The sequence below is a fragment of the Coffea arabica genome, chromosome 1c (genome assembly GCF_036785885.1).
Source record: "Coffea arabica cultivar ET-39 chromosome 1c, Coffea Arabica ET-39 HiFi, whole genome shotgun sequence".
Lineage (NCBI taxonomy): Eukaryota > Viridiplantae > Streptophyta > Magnoliopsida > Gentianales > Rubiaceae > Coffea > Coffea arabica.
In genome coordinates, this window is record NC_092310.1 from 46,257,353 (window position 1) to 46,279,469 (window position 22,117).

Below are 22,117 nucleotides of genomic sequence, written 5' to 3' on the forward strand. Positions count from 1 at the left end.
TACCAAAAGAAAAAGGATATGAGTATATAATTAAAGATTAAAAATTTTTAGGGTAAATTAGATTTATCTCCCCTTAGATTTAGTCAAATTGCAACTTAGACCCTTGGATTTGACCCTATTATCAAAAGACCCTCAAATACAAAAAATTGGTAACGTTTACACCCGTTTTGTTAGTGGAGGTTCTAAAATACCCTTGAAGCCTCTTCCTCGTTCTAACGACATTCAAAATTCTAACCTCATCAAAATAGGTAGCGGTTAGTCTCGTGCAAGCTATCAGAGCCACTGCTACTCGAAACCTTAATCTTTAATTGTTTAAATCCTCTCTCAAAAAAAAAAATGAAATATTGGGACACAATTTGTTGTATAAAAGATCTAATATTATGAAATCTACCAAAATTCAATTGCAAAATTATCACATTCATGCCAAACTCTAGAAATATATGTCCACACATAAAGACAATTGTTGGATTGAAGTAATTAAGGTGAAGTTTTGAGTAGATCATTAAGTTCATATAGATAAATCAAGTTAAAATTTATTATTTAGACAAACCAAAATGAATCAACAAGGACCAAGCTTTCAGATCTGAAGCAAACTCGGTTAATTTTATAGTGCACTGATTTCTGTATATGTGTGTAGAAATGGCATTACATGGTTCCACCTTTTTATATAATGGATTCAATTCCAACTAGATGATGCATGTTGAAGTTGATCCAAGTGAAAAATATAAAATTTCCCAGTATTTTTTAAATGCTATTGCTGGCCTTATTGTGTTTGTCGCATGAGGCCATCCGGTGATGGTTCAAATCAAGTTCTTTTAAATGTCTCCTAACTTCAACGGTGAATACATCGTTCTGTTCAATTTTCAAATCTTTTTTTCCCTTTTTTTTGGGTAGTAGCAAACAAAGTTCCTTAATTAGGTTAATAAAATGATGCGAAAAGTTGCATGCTTATATGCTTTGAGGTACTTAATCAAAAAGAATTTGAAAATTTTCAAGCCTTTGATTATTAATGTTCCTCTGTTGTTAGCTTTTTTCTATCTTCTTTCCCTTGTTTTGCTTCCAATATTTAAAGTTTTCATCTTAATATATTTTTCCTTTTTCCTCATAATTTGGTTGCTAGTTTTTTCTATTGTTCTACCACATTTGCTCGAATTTTTTTTTTCACCTTCACGTAAGAATGTCTCTTTCAAGATTCTTTCTTTTGGCACTAGGGTGCTTGTGTCATTCAATTTGTCCATTAGGTACAATCGGACGGTATAACTGATAGGGGGATAAAGGTAATACGGTCGAACCTCAAGGATTGTTTTATAATTTGGCCAAGCCTTGAAGGAGGTAAATGTAATTAACGAAATTTTTTTTTTCTCATTGTTATCAGAGTAGACGAGGTGATTGAACAGTTATCACTCCTTTTTTTTTTTTTTTTCAACAGCCTGAATCAGACTTTTGTTGTTTTATAAACCTAATCCCAGAATTAACCTCAAAAGCCGGCAACTCTTGAGGCAATCCCAGGGACTTATATCCCAACCCAAATCCAACCCCAACCCCGATGTGGGACAAATGTACCTATAGGGGACCTGCTGCTAAGTGGGATACTACCACCCAATACCCTTTCAACCCTGAGGCAATTTGTAGTTATCACTCCTCACTGACTGACTCCACACTTGCCGTCCGCTCCGATCGATGTCGTCGGCTATGGCATGCATATTCCGGCGAAGTGTTCGCCGTTGCCCGACCTATCTTCGATGTAAATGTTTGTCAACGACTCCCTCGCCGGGCGTAAAGAATCAGAAGAATGAAAGAATAGAGAAGATACTGATAGCCAACAGGGGAGAAATCGCATGTCGAATTATGAGAACTGCCAAACGATTGGGGATTCAAACCGTTGCCGTTTATAGCGACGCCGATAAGCACAGTTTGCACGTCAAGTCCGCCGACGAAGCCGTGCGTATAGGTCCCCCTCCCCCTCGGCTCAGCTACTTAAAGGCGTCCGCCATTATCGAAGCTGCAAACAAAACTGGCGCTCAGGTGAAAACAACAAAATGAACTGGACTAATTTCATTGTTTTATTGGTTCCTTATTGCTTGATCAGTTGGAAATTAGAATTGAAAGAAAGGGAGAGAGTTCCAGCCCAGCTGCATTCTGCGTTTTGAATTTATACTTCTTACTTTGGATTTATTTTGCCACTGCTCTCTGGTAGCTCCGGATGTTTAGAATGTAGGTTCTAACTATGTAATTGGTATTTTGTTCTTTGGAAAGAGAGAGCGTATATTTAAAAACAAAGTCTTCTTTGATGAATAGGCTATCCACCCAGGTTATGGTTTCTTATCAGAAAGTGCTGCATTTGCTCAACTTTGCGAAGATAAAGGTTTAATTTTTATTGGACCTTCTGCATCTGCAATTCGAGACATGGGGGATAAAAGGTACTTGCTGGATTCACACTGCTTGTGCGTAAATTTTTTTTTTTTTTTTTTAAATATTTGTGTTTTTCTACATGTATGTGGGGCTTTGTGTTTGATTTTTTTTACATCTATATGTGCAAGTTCATAGTATGTAGTTTTGTGGTACACCTATAGTATCTTAAATATAGCCAGACAGTTTTTAATTATGGACACATCCAACTATAACACGCACGCAGGAGGAGTTATCAGCTATTCAAATTACTACGGATAGGAGATAGCGAGTTAGTGGGTTTTATGTTGGATAAAGTTGGATGCCAGTTTGTTTCTTCAATCTACCTTGAGCTTTACTGAGCTGCAGTCAGGCTGAATATTGAGGTCAATTAGCTTCATATTCGGCATGCTTTGCAAGTTTTGTTGATTATTGGTGACCCTTTGCAAGTTAGTGCGCGTAATGCTCTAGCTTTGATTCATTGCCGATTGCTTCCCTTCTCTTTTCCCCATTCTTCATGATACTCATAGGAAAATCCATTAACTTTCTCGTTAATCTATGTGTATCTTTTATATAATTAGTGGTAACTACGAACTTCACTTCACATTTTTGCAAGTTTGTACTTATTCCTACTTTTCTTATTTTTACTTGTTGCAGAGGCTGAGCAATAATTAGCTAACCATTATCATTCTGCAATGCAGGTTTTAAATGTTGTTAATGAAGCTTTCACCCTTTTTGTTCCTATCTTATTGCATTAATGTATCTGAAGCCTGTTAATTTTATATTGTCCATTTTGCTCTTAACTTTTTACTTATATGACTCCATTTTGTTAAGTTCCTCAACATGAAGTGGAATTATTTCTATGTTGTTAGGAGGTTAATTCTAATATATCTTTATGGGTTTGGCTGGTCAGTGCTTCAAAGAGAATAATGGGCGCAGCCGGCGTCCCACTTGTGCCTGGATATCATGGTCAAGAACAAGATATTGAGCTTATGAAGTTAGAAGCTGAGAAGATTGGTTATCCTGTCCTCATCAAACCAACACATGGTGGTGGAGGAAAGGTGTGCCTTTTGTTGAACTACCATTGATATTGGTAATGTTTTTGCATTTAACTGCAATTATAGAGGTATCAAAAAGAGTGAACAATGTTTTTCTTGTTAGTAGAAATCCTTTGATATGTAGGCTTAGAAACTGCAATATTCAAGGTGTGAAAACAGTAAGCTAGGGGTATAAAACTTGTAATCTACAAATTTACACGTCTTTTTTTAATCAATTTTGCGAATCATTCATGCAGTCTTTGATCTGGTATATCACGAGTCATGACAGTTTCCAGTTTTTGTGATTGTAACTTGCCTCAATTTTGGAAATGATTCTCCATATGTGTCTGCAGATGAATGCCGCAGACAATGTTACTAACATTTGAGTTATGATTTTAAACCTCTCTGGTTGGGCTTAGTGGTTAGAATAAGTTTTTATGGTTATGCTTTACCCCTTGCTGTCCGATGTTAGTGATTTTTCTTTGGGGAATTGTCAGAAAGTAATTGATAAGATGCATTCTAATAGCTGAATCATACAATCAAAGTGGAAAAGAAATGCTGTTAGATAATTCAACTGATTATTAGTACAGTAACTTTCATCTGCTTAAATAACTGTTTGAGGAGGAAGTTTTCAGTGTTGTGTCAATTGCTGGGAACTTTGAACAACGGAGATTTGCTCCTTGTTCAAAAGAGTATTTCATCCATATCTCTGTTTTTCTGTTATATCAGGGTATGAGGATTGTACAGAATCCTAGTGAATTTGTTGACTCATTTCTGGGAGCACAACGTGAAGCCGCAGCATCATTTGGCGTAGATACTATCTTGCTTGAAAAATACATCACAAAGCCAAGGCATATAGAAGTCCAGGTACTTCCCACATGGTATTAATTATTTAATATGTGCCTTGTGCACTTTCACTTGCCATTTTTGGTTCCGTTATACAATATTTGTGCTAATATTACTCCTTTTAATTTATATTTGTTTGTAGGTTTTTGGGGATAAACTGGGTAATATTATTTATCTCTATGAGAGAGATTGCAGTGTGCAGAGAAGACACCAAAAAATTATTGAAGAAGCTCCTGCAGTAATGCTTTCTTCCTCCAATTCTAACCATCTTAGCTTGCACCTGTTTTTATATTTAAATAGTGATGTAAATCCTCAATTTTCAGCCAAACATCAACAACAACTTTCGCAACCACTTGGGCCAAGCAGCTGTTGCTGCAGCCAAGGTAATGCCAATCATTGCTTATTGGATGTCTTGCAGTGTTGAAACTTAGTGAGGGTTGTCTCACATAACCAAATTACTCATCAATTGCTGCTGACGAAGTCATGCTAAATTATATTTCTGTTATTATGGGTAGCACTGTTGTTCTTTTTGTTTTGTACCTATGCTTACAACCTTGTTGTACTCATGCATACCTTATGAAAGGGGTAACTTATGATGATATAATTTACCTTCCATCTCAATTGAAATTCCCGCTGTTTGCTCTCTCATATTTTATCCTATTTCATTAGATGTAGGATGTGATATGGTTCCGAAGGATGAATCGGATATGGACAGTTCAAACAAGATTTCATTCTTGAACAAAAATCCACTTCATATATATATATATATATAAGGGGAAAAGCTAGAAGATTCTTAGATGGTTCAATTTACAAAAATGTGAAGTTTTTTCATTTCAACCAAAAGCATAGAAAATTAAAATTAATTCCAATTAGAAGGTACCATAGGTTTCTACTCAAAGGAGAAAACCCCCTTGGGATTGTTCAATGAGAAAGTGGTTTCACTTTAGTCTGTATATTGCTTTGAGATGGGTTTTGTTCAATTTTGTTTCTTTGATCACGACACTAATCTTTTAATTTTGTCCATTTTCTTTCTCCACGTACTAACGGTTTTCTTTTTTCTTTTTCATTTTTTTTTATTTGAAGGCAGTTAATTATCACAATGCAGGAACAGTTGAGTTTATTGTTGATACTCTTTCAGGACAATTTTACTTCATGGAGATGAATACCCGTCTTCAGGTGGTTCTTCAGGATGCGAGTTTTCTTTCTGCTTCTAGTTCAATAGCAACCAAGTAATTTTCATAGGGTATCTTCCTAGGTGGAGCATCCTGTTACAGAGATGGTTGTCAACCAAGATCTTGTTGAATGGCAAATACGTGTTTCAATTGGGGAACCTCTGCCAATTAGCCAGTTACAAGTTCCCTTGTCAGGTTCCCTTCTTTAGAGTAACTTTGTTCCTTTCTCGACAGTTGTATTGTCACCAATGTTAACAGGGTGCATGATAGCTGATTAAAAATTTGGTTTATGTGTTGGAGGTCTAAGATCAATTGTTAGGATTACGTGCAACCACAGGGGTGTAGTTCGAGTAGATGTTAAATTTTCAGTTCCCATGCTTGTTATTATTGCACCTCCAAGCAATGGTAATCACAGAGACCGATAAGTTGTATTTATAGTTGTCTACTGGTAATAAGTAGAGGGAAACTAGTTATATTGCCACTAAAATCCAAACAATTACAATGAAAAGTATTTTTTTCGGTTAAATGTTATTTTTGGCTGCACTAATTTGGAATTACAACTTCGTGTGACAGACAAAGTAGAAAATTCTCATGACTTTCTAAATTGGGTTACCTAGGTATTTCATTTGGGACAATGTATTTTTCGTACTATCTGGGGATGTAAAATGATTTTGTATTTTAATGGTGTGTTCATGAAATATTGGACTGATAAGGCTTCCATCGACTTCCATCAAATGTGGATCATAAATTCATAAAGTCTGAAATTTACCTACTTTATTAAAAGGACAGATTAAAGCATTCTAAAATGTGGCCCAGACAGTGCTTGATATGTATAATGAGTCAAATTTGATGGCAGGCCATGCTTTTGAAGCCCGTATATATGCTGAAAATGTTCCAAAAGGATTTCTTCCTGCAACTGGTGTTCTTCATCATTATCGACCTGTTCAAGTTTCTCCAGAAGGTGCGGTTACATCAAACTGGATGTTGCATATTAATGAAGTAAACAGTTAACATCACAGATATTGTCACAAACAGTAAAATTTGGCTGTGTTTCTGAGCTCAAAAGCGAGTATAACATGTGTCCTTTGGCTCATAATCAAGTGATGTTTCATGCATTTTGTATATGCACTTTTTGTACCTTCTAGAGTTTCTGTTTGGGTATTTATCTCATCCTTTGGATGTTTATGATATGAATTTTGGCTCATATTCATTGCAGTTCGAGTTGAGACTGGAGTCACGCAAGGGGATATGGTGAGCATGCATTACGATCCCATGATTGCAAAACTTGTTGTGTGGGGTGAAGATCGCTCTACTGCTCTGATTAAGATGAAGGATTGCTTGTCGAAGTTTCAGGTACAAGATGTTCAACGTATATATTTAGCTGGAGTGCATGTTTCCTTACTGTAAAGTTGGAAAGTAGGTGCTTGTCTCCAATTCAACATGACAGGAACATTAAGGTTCAATGAGAGTCGAAGGATGGTAGCATTGCGCTTGACAAAGTTTGATTGTTAATACTGAGCTCAAATGATGTACCATTCAATTTCTCCTGAGATCAGTCCTCTGCCCTGATGTCTTAGGGACAAGCTTACCTTCATCTCCACACGAATCCTTCAGCTTGGCTTGGTTTTTTTCATCCCCAAAATCATTTTACAGCTTTCTAAGTTGTACATGCATTTTATTTGAATCAAAATGATAACCGTGCTCACCTTTCTGACCAAGCTTACAATGTCTGGAAATGATAACACAGTTATAATTGCAGTTCAGGGAGCCATCTCACGAGGTTGCCAGGTGCAAATATTCCACTGAGGAATTATATAAGGATGTGACTAAAATAATATCATTATTGAACAACTTTGAAAAGAAAATTTCCACTCTAGATAATTTTCTTTTTTTCTTGTTTGGATGTGACAGAGAATTTCTTAATAGGTAGATTCATCTTCTATCATCTTCTGATCATGTAGGTTGCAGGACTGCCAACTAATATCGATTTTCTCTCAAAACTTGCAAATCATGACGCATTCAGAAGTGGAGAAGTTGAAACTCATTTTATTGAGCGCTATAAAGATGAACTGTTCCTCAATCCAAGTGATTCAGTACTAGCACAAGAAGCATATCATGCTGCTAAACATGCTGCATCCATTGTAGCTGCTTGTTTTTGTCAAAGTGAACATGCAGCAGTAGAAAAAGATATCCCAAGTAGATTGAAGACCCATTTTTAACATTTTTATAACTAGTTACTGAAAAAACTCTCATTCTTCATTTGCTGTTTTTGGCAGGGGGACTTTCTCTATGGTATGCTCATCCTCCTTTTAGAATGCACCACAATGCCAGGCGTATAATGGAAATGGAATGGGATCATGAATACAACAAAGGAAGCAAAAAACTATTAAAACTTTTTGTCACTTATAAGTCAGATGGGAAATATGCGATTGAGGTACTTCCATTGAAGATTTAAGTTCAGATATGCATAATTTTATAGGTTCGACATTTGTAATGGAAAAGAGAAAAGCAAAAAAAACTACCAACAGCTCAAAATATGTTATCCTCATTTTTAGTGATTTTATTCCATTTGCAGATGGAAGAAAACAGTTCACCTGCTCTGGAAGTTGATGTAGAACACTTGTCCGATCTTGATTTTAGAGTTGAAGTTGGTGGTGTCAGCATGAAAGTCAGTCTAGCTGTTTATTTCAAGGTTTGCACATACTTATTTTATGCTCAATTCATCCAATTAGCAACAATTTCATTTGGTAATAAAATTACCTCTGCTTCCTGTTCAGCAAAAGTCCCCCCCCCCCCCAACCCACCACAAAACAAAACAAAAAGACTGGATGCATTGAAGTGCACATATAATGTTTTCAGGGTTTGCTAAATCTGCATTCTTTGTGGAAATAATTCGGCCATGATTGAAACTCTTCAATTGTAATCTGTCGGACTTGGCTTCCTTAGTTTTTGTTGATTTTGAAAATGTCTTGCACCAGTAGATATGGAGCAATAGGAATCTGACATCCAATTATTCTCCTCCTGATCAGTTGCCTTGTGCAAATTGAACCTGAATAAATGGAAAACTATATGCTGCTTTTTAAGCATCTGAAGGAGTTTGGGTACAAATCTGCCTCCTACCTCATTCTCTTGAATTTTTTGCATGTCTCCACCTTCCTCCAAATTGGGAAGGGAACAAAAAAAGCAAAAGAAATGATATACTTTCTTGAACTTCTAATATTTATCCCTTCCATAAATGTGATTGTTGATTAAAAAGGTATTATTATGAATCTTTGCCTGTTCAAGTGGATGGATAGAGTTGATGTCTTGTCAAACTTTACTTGTAATGTTAGTGAAATCACGTTTGTCTTTTCAATCATCAGTTTTATTATTATACACATGGTTTGAGTTCGTGCAAATTGTTATTTACAATTAATATATCAGAATCTAAAATATCATGAACTTTAGGGATACTGAATCAACAACGCTTGTCTGCCTTGTATTTGAAAGTGTTCATGTATTTGTTCCAGATTTAGAATACAATTTTTTCCTCTCACTTGTAGGATCAAACTGAATACATTCACATCTGGCTTAGTTCTTGTCATCATTTCTTCACAAGGAAAATGACGCTAGAACTCTTTGATGATGGTGATAAGCAACATAAACCAGTGCTGGAGTCGGCATCTCATCCTCCGGGGACTGCTGTTGCCCCAATGGCTGGTTTAGTGGTTAAAATTTTAGCAAAGGAGAGGGAAAAAGTTGAGGAAGGACAACCTATAATAGTATTAGAAGCAATGAAGATGGAGGTTTGTATTGAAGCAGGCTGTAGTATCCTCTTTCTGTTGAAATTATCTTGCTTGACTCTCTTCTATGGTTTAAAATTTGATTTTCTGCTTCCTTCTCCCTTCCTGATATAGCATGTTGTGAAGGCGCCGACCTCTGGTTATGTTAGTGGGCTTCAGTTAACTGCTGGGCAACAGGTCTTTGACGGACATGTTCTCTTCATTATCAGGGTTAGTCAACTTTAATGAAATGTTTGTTAGAATTGCTATTATGAAATGGGAGATGTATTGAAGGAACTTATTTGCAACTAGAAGTTTGAAAAACCCTTGATATGGCTGTCTTAAAGTTTTCCTGTAAAGTTGGTGTTTGCAATTAAAAAAAAAAATTGTTGGTGTTTGTTTCTGGTGTAAAAGATCCCACTGTATGTCAAACGTGACCTGTGTTACTGGGAGGCACTGCTGAGGATTGCTCTGCATCTTTGTTGAATATATTACCTCATTTTAACTGTCTAGATTGTTTGTAAGAAACAGAAAGATGCTTGAACACAACTGCAACAGCTCGAATATGACTCTACATGTCTTGGCTAGTTCGTAATGTACTCCATAAATTTGATGATTTTTGTTTCTTTGCCTGAAATGTTAGTAGAGTTACAATTGTTCTGCTTAATTGTGCTTCCATCTGCTGAATATCATTATGCCCATGACAGGATAGTTGATGGCACTGAGGTTGTTCTTTTAGAGAAGAGGATAAAGCCTCGTGGAAGCAGTTTCTCAGAAGTGAAAGTGGATTAGTTCTGATTTTATTTCACTGGAAATTACTATATATTAGGTGCCTATTCGGAATGTATAAACGGGAGGGCTTACGCACCTGTATAAGGCTATATTGCTATAGCATGGCCCATTGCACAATTGTGAAGTACAAACAATCAATCAATCAAGTGTACATTCTGAACCTGTCAACGGTTGTTGGAAAAAAGTGTACATTCTGAACACTTTTGATAAATCCTACTTATTACGAAATGGATTAATCTTTTATACAGAAATAGTATACGCACATGAGCACCGTTGAATGCAAATAATTAATTTGAATTTAAATCTAAAATTATTTAAATTATGTATTGTATTATATATATAATATTTGTGATAATGTATATAAAGATTAATTCTTACGTAGTGTGTATGACGTGTAATTTGTTAACCAACCACATAGGCACAATTTTAAAAAAAAATTCTGATTCCTCCAAATTATTAATGGTTAACAAGTCCCCGTTGAGGTAGCTCGGTGGTAGCCTCATTAGGTCCTTACTTAGAGGTCATTGTTTCGAATCCCGCTTGTTATCGTGTAGTGCATCTTTGGAGCGGGTTCTGCACTGTTCTAGGAGGATTAGTCTAGCGTAAGTCAGGATACCCCTGCATCAGAAAAAAAAAAAAATCAATGGTTAACCAATGCAAACAATTGGAGGTTGACAATCATCATTTGGGCCTTAATCCATGTTACATTTACTTGTGATAGGAACAATAAACAATTAGGGAAATTTCTAAATTATCTTTATGACTATTATTTTCTTTTGGGATAAAATCTTCAACCAAGTATATTATCATTACTTTTGATTAATAGAACCAATTTTCCCTCTCTGCCTTTAGGTGAAACAAGCTTGACTCAGAAGTGATTGCCTGCTTGGATTTGCCTTCAAATATTACTTGATCTTTTCAACAAAATGATTCCAGAAAAAGTTGATGAGATTTTGCACCATACTTTCACTTTTTCCACACAGCAACTCAATTGCTGTAATCCTGTATCCATCCATGTGAATCATGTCCAAATAGGTTCCAGTGGAGATGGACACAAAAGTCAAAACCATGGTGGCCTACTTGTCCTTATCTCCTTAATTGAATAAATATGTTTTCATATATATTTCATTTATAAATGAAAACGAGGTTATTCAAATTCACAATTTTGAGTTATGGTGCAAAAATTCAATACATCTGTTTATAAAAATACTACCAATCTAAAAGCCCACCTCCGGACTCAGGATGCAAACGAACTAAGTTAAGTCGAATTGAGTTTTGACATAATCGAGTGGAGTTTCAATTTAGTTTTATGAAACTCAAACTCGAATTTGAACTCAACAAACTCTCAATGTAAAGTTCGAGATAAAAAATAATTATTTTATTTTTAAAAATGAATAAAATAATAATTTTTTAACAGATAATAAAATATTAAGGATATATATGTAATTTTACTATTAAAATAATATATATATATATATAATTGATTTGACTCACGAGCTAATGATGTTGATCGAACTCGGATTCAAGTTGCTTGCGAGCGACTCGATTCGTTTGCAGCCCTACTCGGGACTATGTATTTGAAATAAAAATCTATTTGAGTTAATGAATACTGGGAGAGGAAGAGCAATAGCAATAGTTGTTAGGACAATTATTCTTAAACAGTATAACGATGCTTAATACATTGTAATCGATTAAAAACTACTTGTACACATTTGTAATAAGAGATGTTATATTCAGTTACCATTCATGTGAACCCTATTGATTTAATTACGTCAAGATTTAAATAAAAATTTTCAATTTTTACTTTGTTGGCAAATTTGGCCTTTAATCGTTTCGGATGATTGTCATACACAACTGTCCTAGCCCCTTCTTCATAAATATTAGTTAGTTTTGCCTAGAACATGAGGAGGTCTACATGTATGAATGTCTAATTCACAACCGTTAAACCATACGTATTAATATTTTAGAAAAATGATATGAAATAAAAAAAATTGTCTAAATACATAATGGACAATAAATGTAAAAGCCAACACATCAATATTATAGAGTTCAAATAAAAATTATACAATCTTTGAAAAATTCATACAAACACACCCCTCCCCCCAGTTTGTATCGCCTTTTTTCCACTTATACAAGTGTTTTCTCTGTGCGTGTAATATGTCAATAGGAATATTCAAATAATCGACGTGTGACGTAGTTGTAAAAAATGAATAATTTATTTTGAATTGTCGAATATATTAGGATATAGAATAAAAATTTGTCTTTTAACTTCTTAGATTGAAAAATAGATTAAATTAATTAAAAAGTAATTGATTTGTAATTGGCTAATTATAAGAAAAATTTGTATATATAATTTCTTCGTGTTTGTAAATTCAACAATCGGCATCTTAATTTTTTGGTTAGGATGGATTATAACAAATAAAAGAGAAACAAATTAATGTCAAATATCTACATCTAAAATAGACAAATAGACCACAAATTCAATTAAAAATTGATTCTTAGATGAATACAAATTTTACGTATATAAAAGAATACAAATTTTAGAAAGAAAATTAATCTTGTATACATTAACAGTGTATACATTGTCAGATTTGGATGCATGAATACTAATTTCAATTTGAATTTAAAATATAAATTTGTCATATGTGTCACTCATCTAATTGGATAAAATATACACTGTTAGTTTATACAAAATTTATTCAAAGAAAAAGTAACAACATAATGGGTGTAGTTTTGTCCTATTAGGGGTAAAGTGACACAAAAACAAAAGATTAGAGAGTAAACTGGAAATTATGTCATACATTAGGGGAATAACTTGTAATTCACCCTTATAGAAAACTGCAAACTTATGCTTAAAAAGACCCCATCTTTTTTTTCCCCAAGTTTAGCAGGAGAACAAGTCATATTCATGGATGACCTCCACATGTTATGATATCTAATCTAACTATATAAAAGTGGGAGTTGGGTGAATGAATAGCTTTCCTCTCACGTGTAGAGGCTTTCCTCTCTCTCGGGAAGGGAGCTGCTTTCCCCTTGGTGGGAACTTCAAGTTTTTCAAAATTTCAAGCTTTCTAGGATCTGAGTTCAAAGCTTGAATCTGAGCTAACTGCTAAAGTTCAACATTGTCCACAAGTGTGGGTCTCAAAACCAAGGATCCAACAATCATATGGATAAGTTAACATAAAGGAAGTGCTTTTAAGGAAGTTATGGAAGTGGAGCTGGTCGATTGGTGAGGGGAATAAAGGGGACAGAAAAACAAAAGGGAAAAGACAAAAATACTTCTGTATGTGCATTTCTTATGCAGCTGGACGGACATTCCACCAATGCTATAAAAGGAAAGAAGTTCGGTTAAGGTAGTATAACTATTTCTTGCTCTTGTTTGCTTGCTTTCGTTAACTGTTTTGGTCTAAGATTCTGTTTGGTGAATCATCTGGAAAAATGCTATCTTTACTCTACTTCCATAGAGCTAGGGGATTAGTGGGTATCTGGTGGTAAGTGACAGGGTATCTTCCGGTGCTTGAGTGCTACGATGGAGGAGGAGTTGGTAGAGGTGATGCAGAAATTTGCTCTCTCAGAGAAGGAAGTGGGGAGTACACTCATAGATCTGGGGTCCTAGGCGAAGGGATAACAGAATGCCAAGGTAGCATTATAGGAAAATAAGAGAAGAAAAGGTTGTTAACTTTACAGGAGTTAAAAATTTTGTTACTGTGGCATGGAGCTATCCTAAGGGCCTTAAGGTAGCTGAATTAGGACCTAATGTTTTCCAGTTTACTATTCCTGACCTAAAGGATAAGGAACGGATTCTTGAGGGGGGTCCGTGGATTATAGATAACCAGATATTAGTGATTAGGAGGTGGGAGGTAGGAATTGAAGAAGATAAGGATGCTTTCAATTTAGCTCCAGTTTGGCTGCAAGTGTGGAACCTTCCCATACACTGCCTATCTAAGGCAGTAGGAAAGAAAGTGGGAACTATATTCAATGAGGTGAAAGATGTGTTGATCCCTCAAACTGGAGGTAAAGAAGGGAAACATATGAAGTTATTGGTTATGATAGATATTAAGCAACCTTTACTGAGAGGAACCACAGTTCAGATTATTGGAGTGAACAAATGGCTGGCCTTCAAATATGAGAAGTGCCCTAACTTCTGTTATAGCTGTGGAGTGATTGGGCATAGTGAAAAGAATTGTAAATCTCCGGTGGAGGTGAAAAAGGGACAATATCAGAATCAGTATGGTTCGTGGATAAGGGTGTTTGAGAGAAGAGGATCTCCTCAAAAAGAGAATAGTCCAAAGATTTAGACATCTCACAGGCAGGTTTGGAAGGTGAGGAATGGGGAAATGATTAGGATAGAGGAACTAGAGCAACAGGACAAAGGAGTAGGATTGAATCAAGAAGGAATTCTGAGTAAGTCTAGTGAAGTTATGGTGAATAAGGTATAGGAACAAATAGAGGAGAAGGATAATCATCATAGTGGAGAAAAAGGAAAGATTGGCAGGATTATACCAAAGTGGACGACTGAGAAGGATATGGAGGTGAAGAAAAGAAAGAAGGGGGGATAGAAGTACAAACATAGGAAAGGAAGTAGTGAGACCAGTGGAGGTTATAAATGCTAAAATGCAGGAGATGGTAGGCATTGAGGAGGAAGTGGAGAGATAAGGAGCCACTGGTAGGGAGATAATATATGAGAATGAGAGAATAGAAGGAGGTGCAGAAGGAGCACAGGAAGGATCCAGTGGGGAGGGGGTTCTAGTGAGGATGGAAATTGATGAGACCAACAATAAAGAAAACCATAGAAAAGTTTGTAAGAAAGGGAAAAGGTTCAAGAGAGTGCACTCTAATTCAAGAAAACTTAGAGAACCTCTTAAGGAGATTAATGGGGCAAAAAGGAAGTTCCAACTCAGGGATGAAGAGATGGAAGAAGTCGTGGATCAGGAACATACAGAGAAGAGACATAGAGGAGATCATAAGGGGGATGCAGATTATGAAAAGATTGGAGGGGAAGGGATTAGCCCGCACTGGTCCCCAAAGGATCAATGAGGGCCATGGTGTGGAATTGTCAAAGTGCAGGGAGTCCCTTGACAATTCCCCATCTGAAGGAGGTTAACAGCCTCCTCTCCCTGAACATGATATTTCTAAGTGAGACTAAGAATAAGACTAAGTACATGGAGAAGGTTAAAAGAATTTTGAACTATGATAACTGCTATGTGGTTGAGGCTATGAATAGAGCTAGAGATATGTATTTGATGTGGAATGAGGAGACAAAAGTTAAGGATATAAAAAATTTACCATTCACAATTGAAGTTCTAATAGAGGATGAAAAAGAAAAGCAGGAGTGGTAGTTGATAGGGATTTATGCTAGTTGTGACAAACAGATCAGGAAAGGGCAATGGGAAGTTATCAGTAGAAGGAGAGAATTGTAGGGGGATAAGTGGATTATTATAGGGGACTTTAATGATTTGTGCTCTAATGAGGAGAAATGGGGAGGCAGAAGTAGGGAGGATTGGAGCTTCTATGACTTCAGGAATTTCATTCAGGAGAACCAACTAATTGATATTGGATTCGAAGGCAACCCCTGGACTTGGTGCAATTAGTGGCCGGATGGAGAAATAAAAGAAAAGTTGGATAGGGGTCTTAGCAGTGGGGACTAGAGCAACCTTTTTGAAAAACCCAAGTGCACTCATTTAGAAAGTTTGGCTTCTGACCATAGTATGTTGATACTAGACACAACTCCTGGGGGAAGGAAGAAGAGAAAGAAATTTTTCTTTGACAAAAGATGGATAAGGAGGGAAGGAGTTAGAGAAGTGATAAAGCAGGCCTGGGAGGAGTTGGAATAATGAACAAAATTAAGAAATGTAGAGTTGCCTTACTGAAATGGAGAAATGGTTTCATGGAAAACTCTAGGAAGAGGATTGATTCTCTAAAGCAGCAACTGATGAAGGAAAAAAGCTCAAAGATTGAAGGTAGAAAGGAGAGAGTTGCAGTTTTGAAAAACCAGTTAGTGGGTGCTTACAAGGAGGAGGAACAATACTGGAGTCAGAAAGCTAGGCTAAACTGGTTACAAGAATGAGATAAGACCACTCAGTACTTCCATGCTGTGGTAAAAGGAAGAAGAAAACGAAACAAGATAGGTAACCTGCAGAGGGAGGATGGATCTTGGACTAAAGATGACAAGGAGATTGCTGAGGAGATAGCTAGATATTATAAGCATCTGTTTAAGGCTACTAGGACAGAGGGCATTGAGGAGGTGTTGGAAGGTATTCATGTCACAGTTACAGATCAGATTAATACTAATCTAACTAGGCCTGTGGAGGAGAATGAGATAAAGGTAACAGTTTTTTCCATGAATCCCAATAAGGCTCCAATGCCTGATGGGATGACGCCCCTCTTCTTCCAAAAATTTTGGCCAACTATCAAGGAAGATGTGGTGAAAGCAATCAAAGCTTTTTTCCAATCAGGCCGTATGCTTAAATCTTTGTATCATACCATCATTTCTCACATTCTTAAGGTTGATCTGCCTACTGATCTGAAACAATATAGGCCTATCAGTCTATGTAATGTACTTTATAAAGTTATCTTCAAAATTCTAGCCAATAGATTGAAACCTGTCCTAGAACTCTGCATTAGCAAAAATCAATCAACCTTCATCCCAAACAGACAGATTCTGGATAATATAATCATCTCCCATGAATGTCTTCATTTTCTTAAAAACAAGAGATAGGGTAAAGATGGCTATACTGCACTCAAACTGAACATGTCTAAAGTCTATGATAGAGTTGAGTGGGGTTACTTGAAAGCTGTGATGGAAAAGATGGAATTTAACCAGGTGTGGGTAGAATGGATTATGGAGTGTATCAACTCAGTCTCCTATTCCTTTAATGTAAATGGAGAGACCAAGGAACATGTGATTCCAAATAGAGGCATTAGGCAAGGTGATTCTCTGTCACCTTACCTGTTTCTTTTGTGTTCTGAAGGCCTCTCAAGTGTGTTAAAGAATGCAACAAGACAAGGTTCTATAAGTGGGTTAAGAATCAGCAAACATGGACTAGCAATTACACATCTTTTCTTTGCTGATGACATGTTGATCTTCTGTAAAGCTGTGGGGGCAGAAACAAGGAAACTAAGAGAAATTTTGGACTAGTATGAAAGAGGGTCTGGCTAGGCGATCAACTTGGACAAATATGCTATCTGTTTTAGTAAGAATACTAAGGAAAGGGACAGGGAGGAATCTTGTGAGCCATTAGCTGGGGTAAAGACAGTGAACCAAGGCAAATACCTGGGCCTTCCAATGGTGATAACAAGAACTAAAGGTCAGGTTTTTGCTTACATAAAAGACAGTATTAAGGCTATACTTCATAGCTGGAAGAACAAGTTCCTAAGTGCAGCAGGAAAGGAGGTGATGTTAAAAGCAGTGACTATGGCCATGCCAAATTATGCTATGTCCTATTTCAAGCTACCTGGTACACTATGTAAGGAGATCACAGGATTGATGGCCAAATACTGGTGGGGTGAAACAGAAGGAAAAAGCAAGGTACATTGGTGCTCATGGGATAGAATGATGAAAGCTAAAATGGATGGAGGATTGGGGTTCAGGAACTTACAATGTTTCAATAAAGTATTATTGGGTAAACAGATTTGGAGGATGATCAGATTCCTAAACCTTCTGGTCAGCAAGATATTAAAAGCTAAGTACTATCCCAAGGAGTCCATGCTGAATTGTAAGATCCCCAAAAACTCATTCTGGTTCTGGCAAAGTGTTATGTCAGCAAGAGAGGTAGTGAAAGGGGGTGTATTGAAAAGAGTTAGGGCAGGGAAGGCAATAAGGATCTAGAAAGACCAATAGATCCCAAACAATCCAAGTGGAAGGCCAACAACAAGGATGCCAGAAAGGGGGGAGAAACAGAAGGTGGAAGATCTGATATCAAACTTCAGTTGGAATAGGACTGAGGTGTATAGGAGGTTCAATAGAAAGGATGCTGAGAATATCTTGAGGATACCTATCAGTCTGTCAAGGGTAGGGGATTCATACTTTTGGTTGCATAGTAAACATGGGGAATATTCAGTCAAATCTTGCTATCAAGTTCTGCTGAAGGAAGAGAGGAGGAAGGAAAGTGAAATAAAAGGAGAATCTGGATCGAGCTATGATGATTCTAACACACAGATTTGAAAAACTCTTTGGGGACTGAACATTAAGCACAAAATCAAACTGTTCATATGCAGGTGTATTACTAATACCTTAACAGCCAGGGAAACGATATTCAGAAGGACAAAACAAGGTACACCTCTATGCACAAGGTATGGAGAAAATCAATGTTTTCAGAACCGACCGGTCCAACCGCGAACCGGCCATGTCACCGGTCCGGTCTAATATCAAACCCGGAAGGTAATGAAAAACCGCTATGAACTGGCCGAACCATACGAACCGTTAAAACCCGCATAAACCGCGAAACCGGCGGTTCTTAGATTTTCCCTCAAATTCAAAATAATAGCAAGAGTGGAGGCTGCTGAGATTCGAACACAGGTGACCGAGACCAGAATAAGGCACGCAAACCACTGAACCACAGCCGAAGGACAAGCTATTGTTGCGTGAAATTTTATTTAGCTAAAAACTAAATTCAAATAAAATAAAAAAAAACCCTAGCATTAAGAATGTGCAGACGGCACAGGCACATTTCATTTCAATTTCACTTCCTCCGTTTCTCCCTTTCGGCTCCTCCAGTTCTTATCTTGATTTTTTTTTTAAATTTTTTCTTCATAATCCTTTCACATCCAAATATTCAAGACAAGATCATCACGCTATTTTCTGTGGACCAAACTCTAGAGCTTTTCCATCTTGGTAAGTTTAATTTTTGCCTTTTATTGTTTTTCATAGAACAGGTATGTTGGATTATTTCTGTGATGCCGATTGTTTCTTCTTACTATTCTTATATTGATCAATTGTTTCATCAAATTATTCATAGTTTGAGGATGTAAATTTTTTGTTGCTACAAATTGTTGATAGCAACCAAGAATTTAGCCCTTACCCCTACTTGATTGGATTGATTCTAAAATTAAAATTATTATAATTTGAGGATAAAAATAGAGATTTATTAATAATTTGGGATTAATATTTCATATTAATTAACGAATAATTTTCTTGAAAATACAGAGATATGTCTGACTTTGAAATAATCATGACATTTTTTACGCATTGCCACGTATCCAGAGACATGTTATTCAAGAAGAAACATTTCAGTTTTTGTAAGAGCTGCATTTGTTTATGACTTATAAATGATAGCATTTTTTACAGTTGATTTCCTTCTTCGGTTGAATATAGAAAAATTCACTACTTTTAGGAGTCATTTTCTTCGAATCAGTGTTCTTTAACGAATTAGTAGAAATCATTTTAATTGTCAAACCCAAGAAAAATTGCCTATGGTAACTTGTTTGAGCAATTTACGTCTTTGCTAACTTTTCTGTTTCCTTTATCTATTGTTTGTTCAAATTACCTAGACAATAACAGTATAACACACGCTGTATATAAATTGACTAGGTACATAATTGTCTCACTATTAGTATATATCCTTCTTGTTATTTCTTTGTTTCTTAGGAAAACAAAAAGTAAGATTCCTGTGTTTAAATTAACTAGTTTTGTGCTACTAAGAACCATTAAAATCCCTCTACTGTGATAACTATATCTTTTTTTTTTTGTAAATGAAAAAATTAAATGCTAACAGTTGAGCTATTCATGTGACTAATTGATCTTCTTATATTACTGAAAATTTGTTAATTTTATTTTCTTATTAATACACTATATTTTACAAATGAACTAATTATGTGTTTGAATTAATTATGTGAAGGATAATGGATACCGGTACTGGTACGGGTAGTAATTCACAATCTTTGACTGCTGGAGCTGTCAATAGTGAACAATCAACTAGTCAAAATCATAGACAAAAGTCTGATATAGCATGGAAATATTGTTCAGTAGGTGTGAATAGTCAAGGAAGAAGAACTTTGACATGTGGGTATTGTTTTAAAGTAATTGCTGGTGGTGGCATTCATCGAATGAAACAACACTTGGCAGGAGAACAAGGCAGCATTGTTCCATGTTCAAAGGTTGACCCGGCAGTTAGACATGCTATTTTAGCATCTATGAAGGAGAAGGAGCAGAAATCTAAAGAAAAAAAGGTGATTTTGGGGTGGAAAATCCATTCGGCCACACTACTCATTCATTTGATGGCGATGAAGTTTTGGAGATTCCTTCTTCTTTAGCAAATAAGATGGGTTCATCTAGTAAAGGAAAGAGAAAGGTCACTGCATCAACAGGTATTCGTGCTTTTTTTAAAGGTGGATGTGATACTTCTCAACCAACCATTAAAGCTTGTTTGCAAAGTAAGGAAAAATGGAAAAATACGGATATGGCTATTGCTCTTTGGTTTTATGATGCTTGCATTCCTATAAATGCTGTTAATTCTCCATTTTTTCAAAAAGCTATTGATCAAATAGCATCAATGGGTCATGGTTACAAAAGTCCATCCTATCATTCTTTGAGAGTTAATTTGTTGCGAAATGCCAAGAGAGATGTGAAATTGGTTGTTGATTCTTTTAGAAGTACTTGGACAGAAACTGGTTGCACTATAATGGGTGATGGATGGAAAGACACTAGGCAAAGACCATTGATTAATTTTTTGGTTTATTGTCCTAAGGGTATTTCGTTCATTAAATCTGTGGATGCATCTGATATTGTAACAAGTGCAGAAAATTTGTGCAATTTATTTGCTGAAATTGTTGAGATGGTTGGTTCAAATAATGTGGTGCACTTAGTTACTGATAATGCTAGCAATTATAAAGCTGCTGGGTCTTTGTTAAGTGAAAGATATCCGAACATTTGTTGGTCACCGTGTGCTGCACACTGCATCAATTTGATTTTGAAAGACATTGGTGAAATGAATGATGTAAAAGCTATAGTGTCTCTTGCTTCAACAGTGACTGTTTTTATTTACAATCATAAGTTCACTTTGAATTGGTTAAGAAAGACTACAGGGTGGAAAAAATTATTCGTCCAGGTGAAACTCGATTTGCAACTACCTTTATTGTATTAAAAAGTTTGCATGATCATAAGGATAGTTTGCAATCTTTGGTTACTAGTGGGGATTACAAACAATTTCTGAGAATAGAAAAAGGAAAAGATGTGAAGCAAATCGTTTTGGATGAAAGGTTTTGGAATAACTGTTTGATTATGGTGAGAATAATGGGTCCTATCATTCGTTTATTGCGTATTTGTGACACTGATGAAAGGCCTTCATTGGGTTATGTTTATGAAGGCATGTTTAGAGCAATAAATGGCATCAAAAGGCTGTTTAGAAATAAAGAGAGATTGTACAAGCCTTATATTGACATCATCAGTGATAGGTGGGATAGAATGTTGAGAAAAAATCTACATGCTGCCGCTTATTATTTGAATCCTGCTTTTCAATATGAGAGTGCCACATTTTGTACACATCCAGAGGTTATAAATGGCTTGCTTGATTATATTGAAACAAAAGTGGATTGGTGCAACCCTGAAAAATTATCGCAAGAGATTGGAATGTATTGGGAAAGACAAGGGAGTTTTGGGCGCAAACTTGCTATTCTTACTAGCAAATCTGATCGGTCAGGTTATTTATATTTTTTTTAATGTCTAAAAATTGTGATTTTATTCTTTATTTGATCTAATATTTTAATATGATTGTGACAGAAAATTGGTGGAAGTTATATGGTTGTGATGCTCCGAATTTGCAAAAGCTTGCAATTAGAATTTTGAGTCAAACTGCTTCTTCTTCTGGGTGTGAACGTAATTGGAGCGTTTTTGAACGCATTCACACTAAAAAAAGGAATAGGTTGGAGCACCAAAAACTTAATGATCTTGTATATGTGCACTACAATTTGCGTTTGCAACATTGGTATAATTGATTTTTTACTTTATTCTTTACATTTTATTTTATAAAGTAATATTAGATTTGTAACTAATGTATTTTATTATAGGTTTGATCACCGAAAGAGATCTTATGATCCCATTGATTATGAATCTATTGATAAAACGGAATTTTGGGTCATAGAAAAAGAACAAGATGGCGAGCTTAATTGTGATGAATTGGAGGAA

General features: G+C 35.9%; 2 protein-coding genes across 2 annotated transcripts; both read left to right on the forward strand.

Annotated features, from left to right (window-relative positions):
- Nucleotides 1-1,435: 1,435 nt before the first annotated feature.
- Nucleotides 1,436-10,158, forward strand: LOC113724747 (methylcrotonoyl-CoA carboxylase subunit alpha, mitochondrial-like). Its single transcript, XM_072073743.1, has 16 exons — nt 1,436-2,025; nt 2,299-2,420; nt 3,302-3,449; nt 4,155-4,292; nt 4,414-4,509; nt 4,595-4,654; nt 5,355-5,447; nt 5,527-5,638; nt 6,300-6,404; nt 6,660-6,796; nt 7,405-7,639; nt 7,720-7,877; nt 8,019-8,135; nt 8,986-9,228; nt 9,340-9,435; nt 9,912-10,158. Exons 1-16 carry the CDS (start codon nt 1,681-1,683, stop codon nt 9,918-9,920), a joined length of 2,214 nt encoding a protein of 737 aa, XP_071929844.1. The 5' UTR covers nt 1,436-1,680; the 3' UTR covers nt 9,921-10,158.
- A 4,871-nt stretch (nt 10,159-15,029) lies between these two features.
- Nucleotides 15,030-17,824, forward strand: LOC140005627 (uncharacterized). Its single transcript, XM_072046641.1, has 5 exons — nt 15,030-15,331; nt 15,898-16,028; nt 16,101-16,547; nt 16,968-17,133; nt 17,191-17,824. Exons 1-5 carry the CDS (start codon nt 15,030-15,032, stop codon nt 17,822-17,824), a joined length of 1,680 nt encoding a protein of 559 aa, XP_071902742.1.
- The last annotated feature ends 4,293 nt before the right edge of the window (nt 17,825-22,117 follow it).

Coding starts and splice junctions, on each gene's coding strand:
- LOC113724747 (XM_072073743.1), top strand. CDS start 1,681: ATGTCGTCGGCTATGGCATGCATATTCCGGCGAAGTGTTCGCCGTTGC. Junction 3,450..4,154: donor CACATGGTGGTGGAGGAAAG/GTGTGCCTTTTG, acceptor CTGTTATATCAG/GGTATGAGGATTGTACAGAA. Junction 4,655..5,354: donor CAGCTGTTGCTGCAGCCAAG/GTAATGCCAATC, acceptor TTTTATTTGAAG/GCAGTTAATTATCACAATGC.
- LOC140005627 (XM_072046641.1), top strand. CDS start 15,030: ATGAGGGCCATGGTGTGGAATTGTCAAAGTGCAGGGAGTCCCTTGACA. Junction 15,332..15,897: donor GAAAAAGAAAAGCAGGAGTG/GTAGTTGATAGG, acceptor GGAAAACTCTAG/GAAGAGGATTGATTCTCTAA. Junction 16,548..16,967: donor ATATAGGCCTATCAGTCTAT/GTAATGTACTTT, acceptor TGTGTTCTGAAG/GCCTCTCAAGTGTGTTAAAG.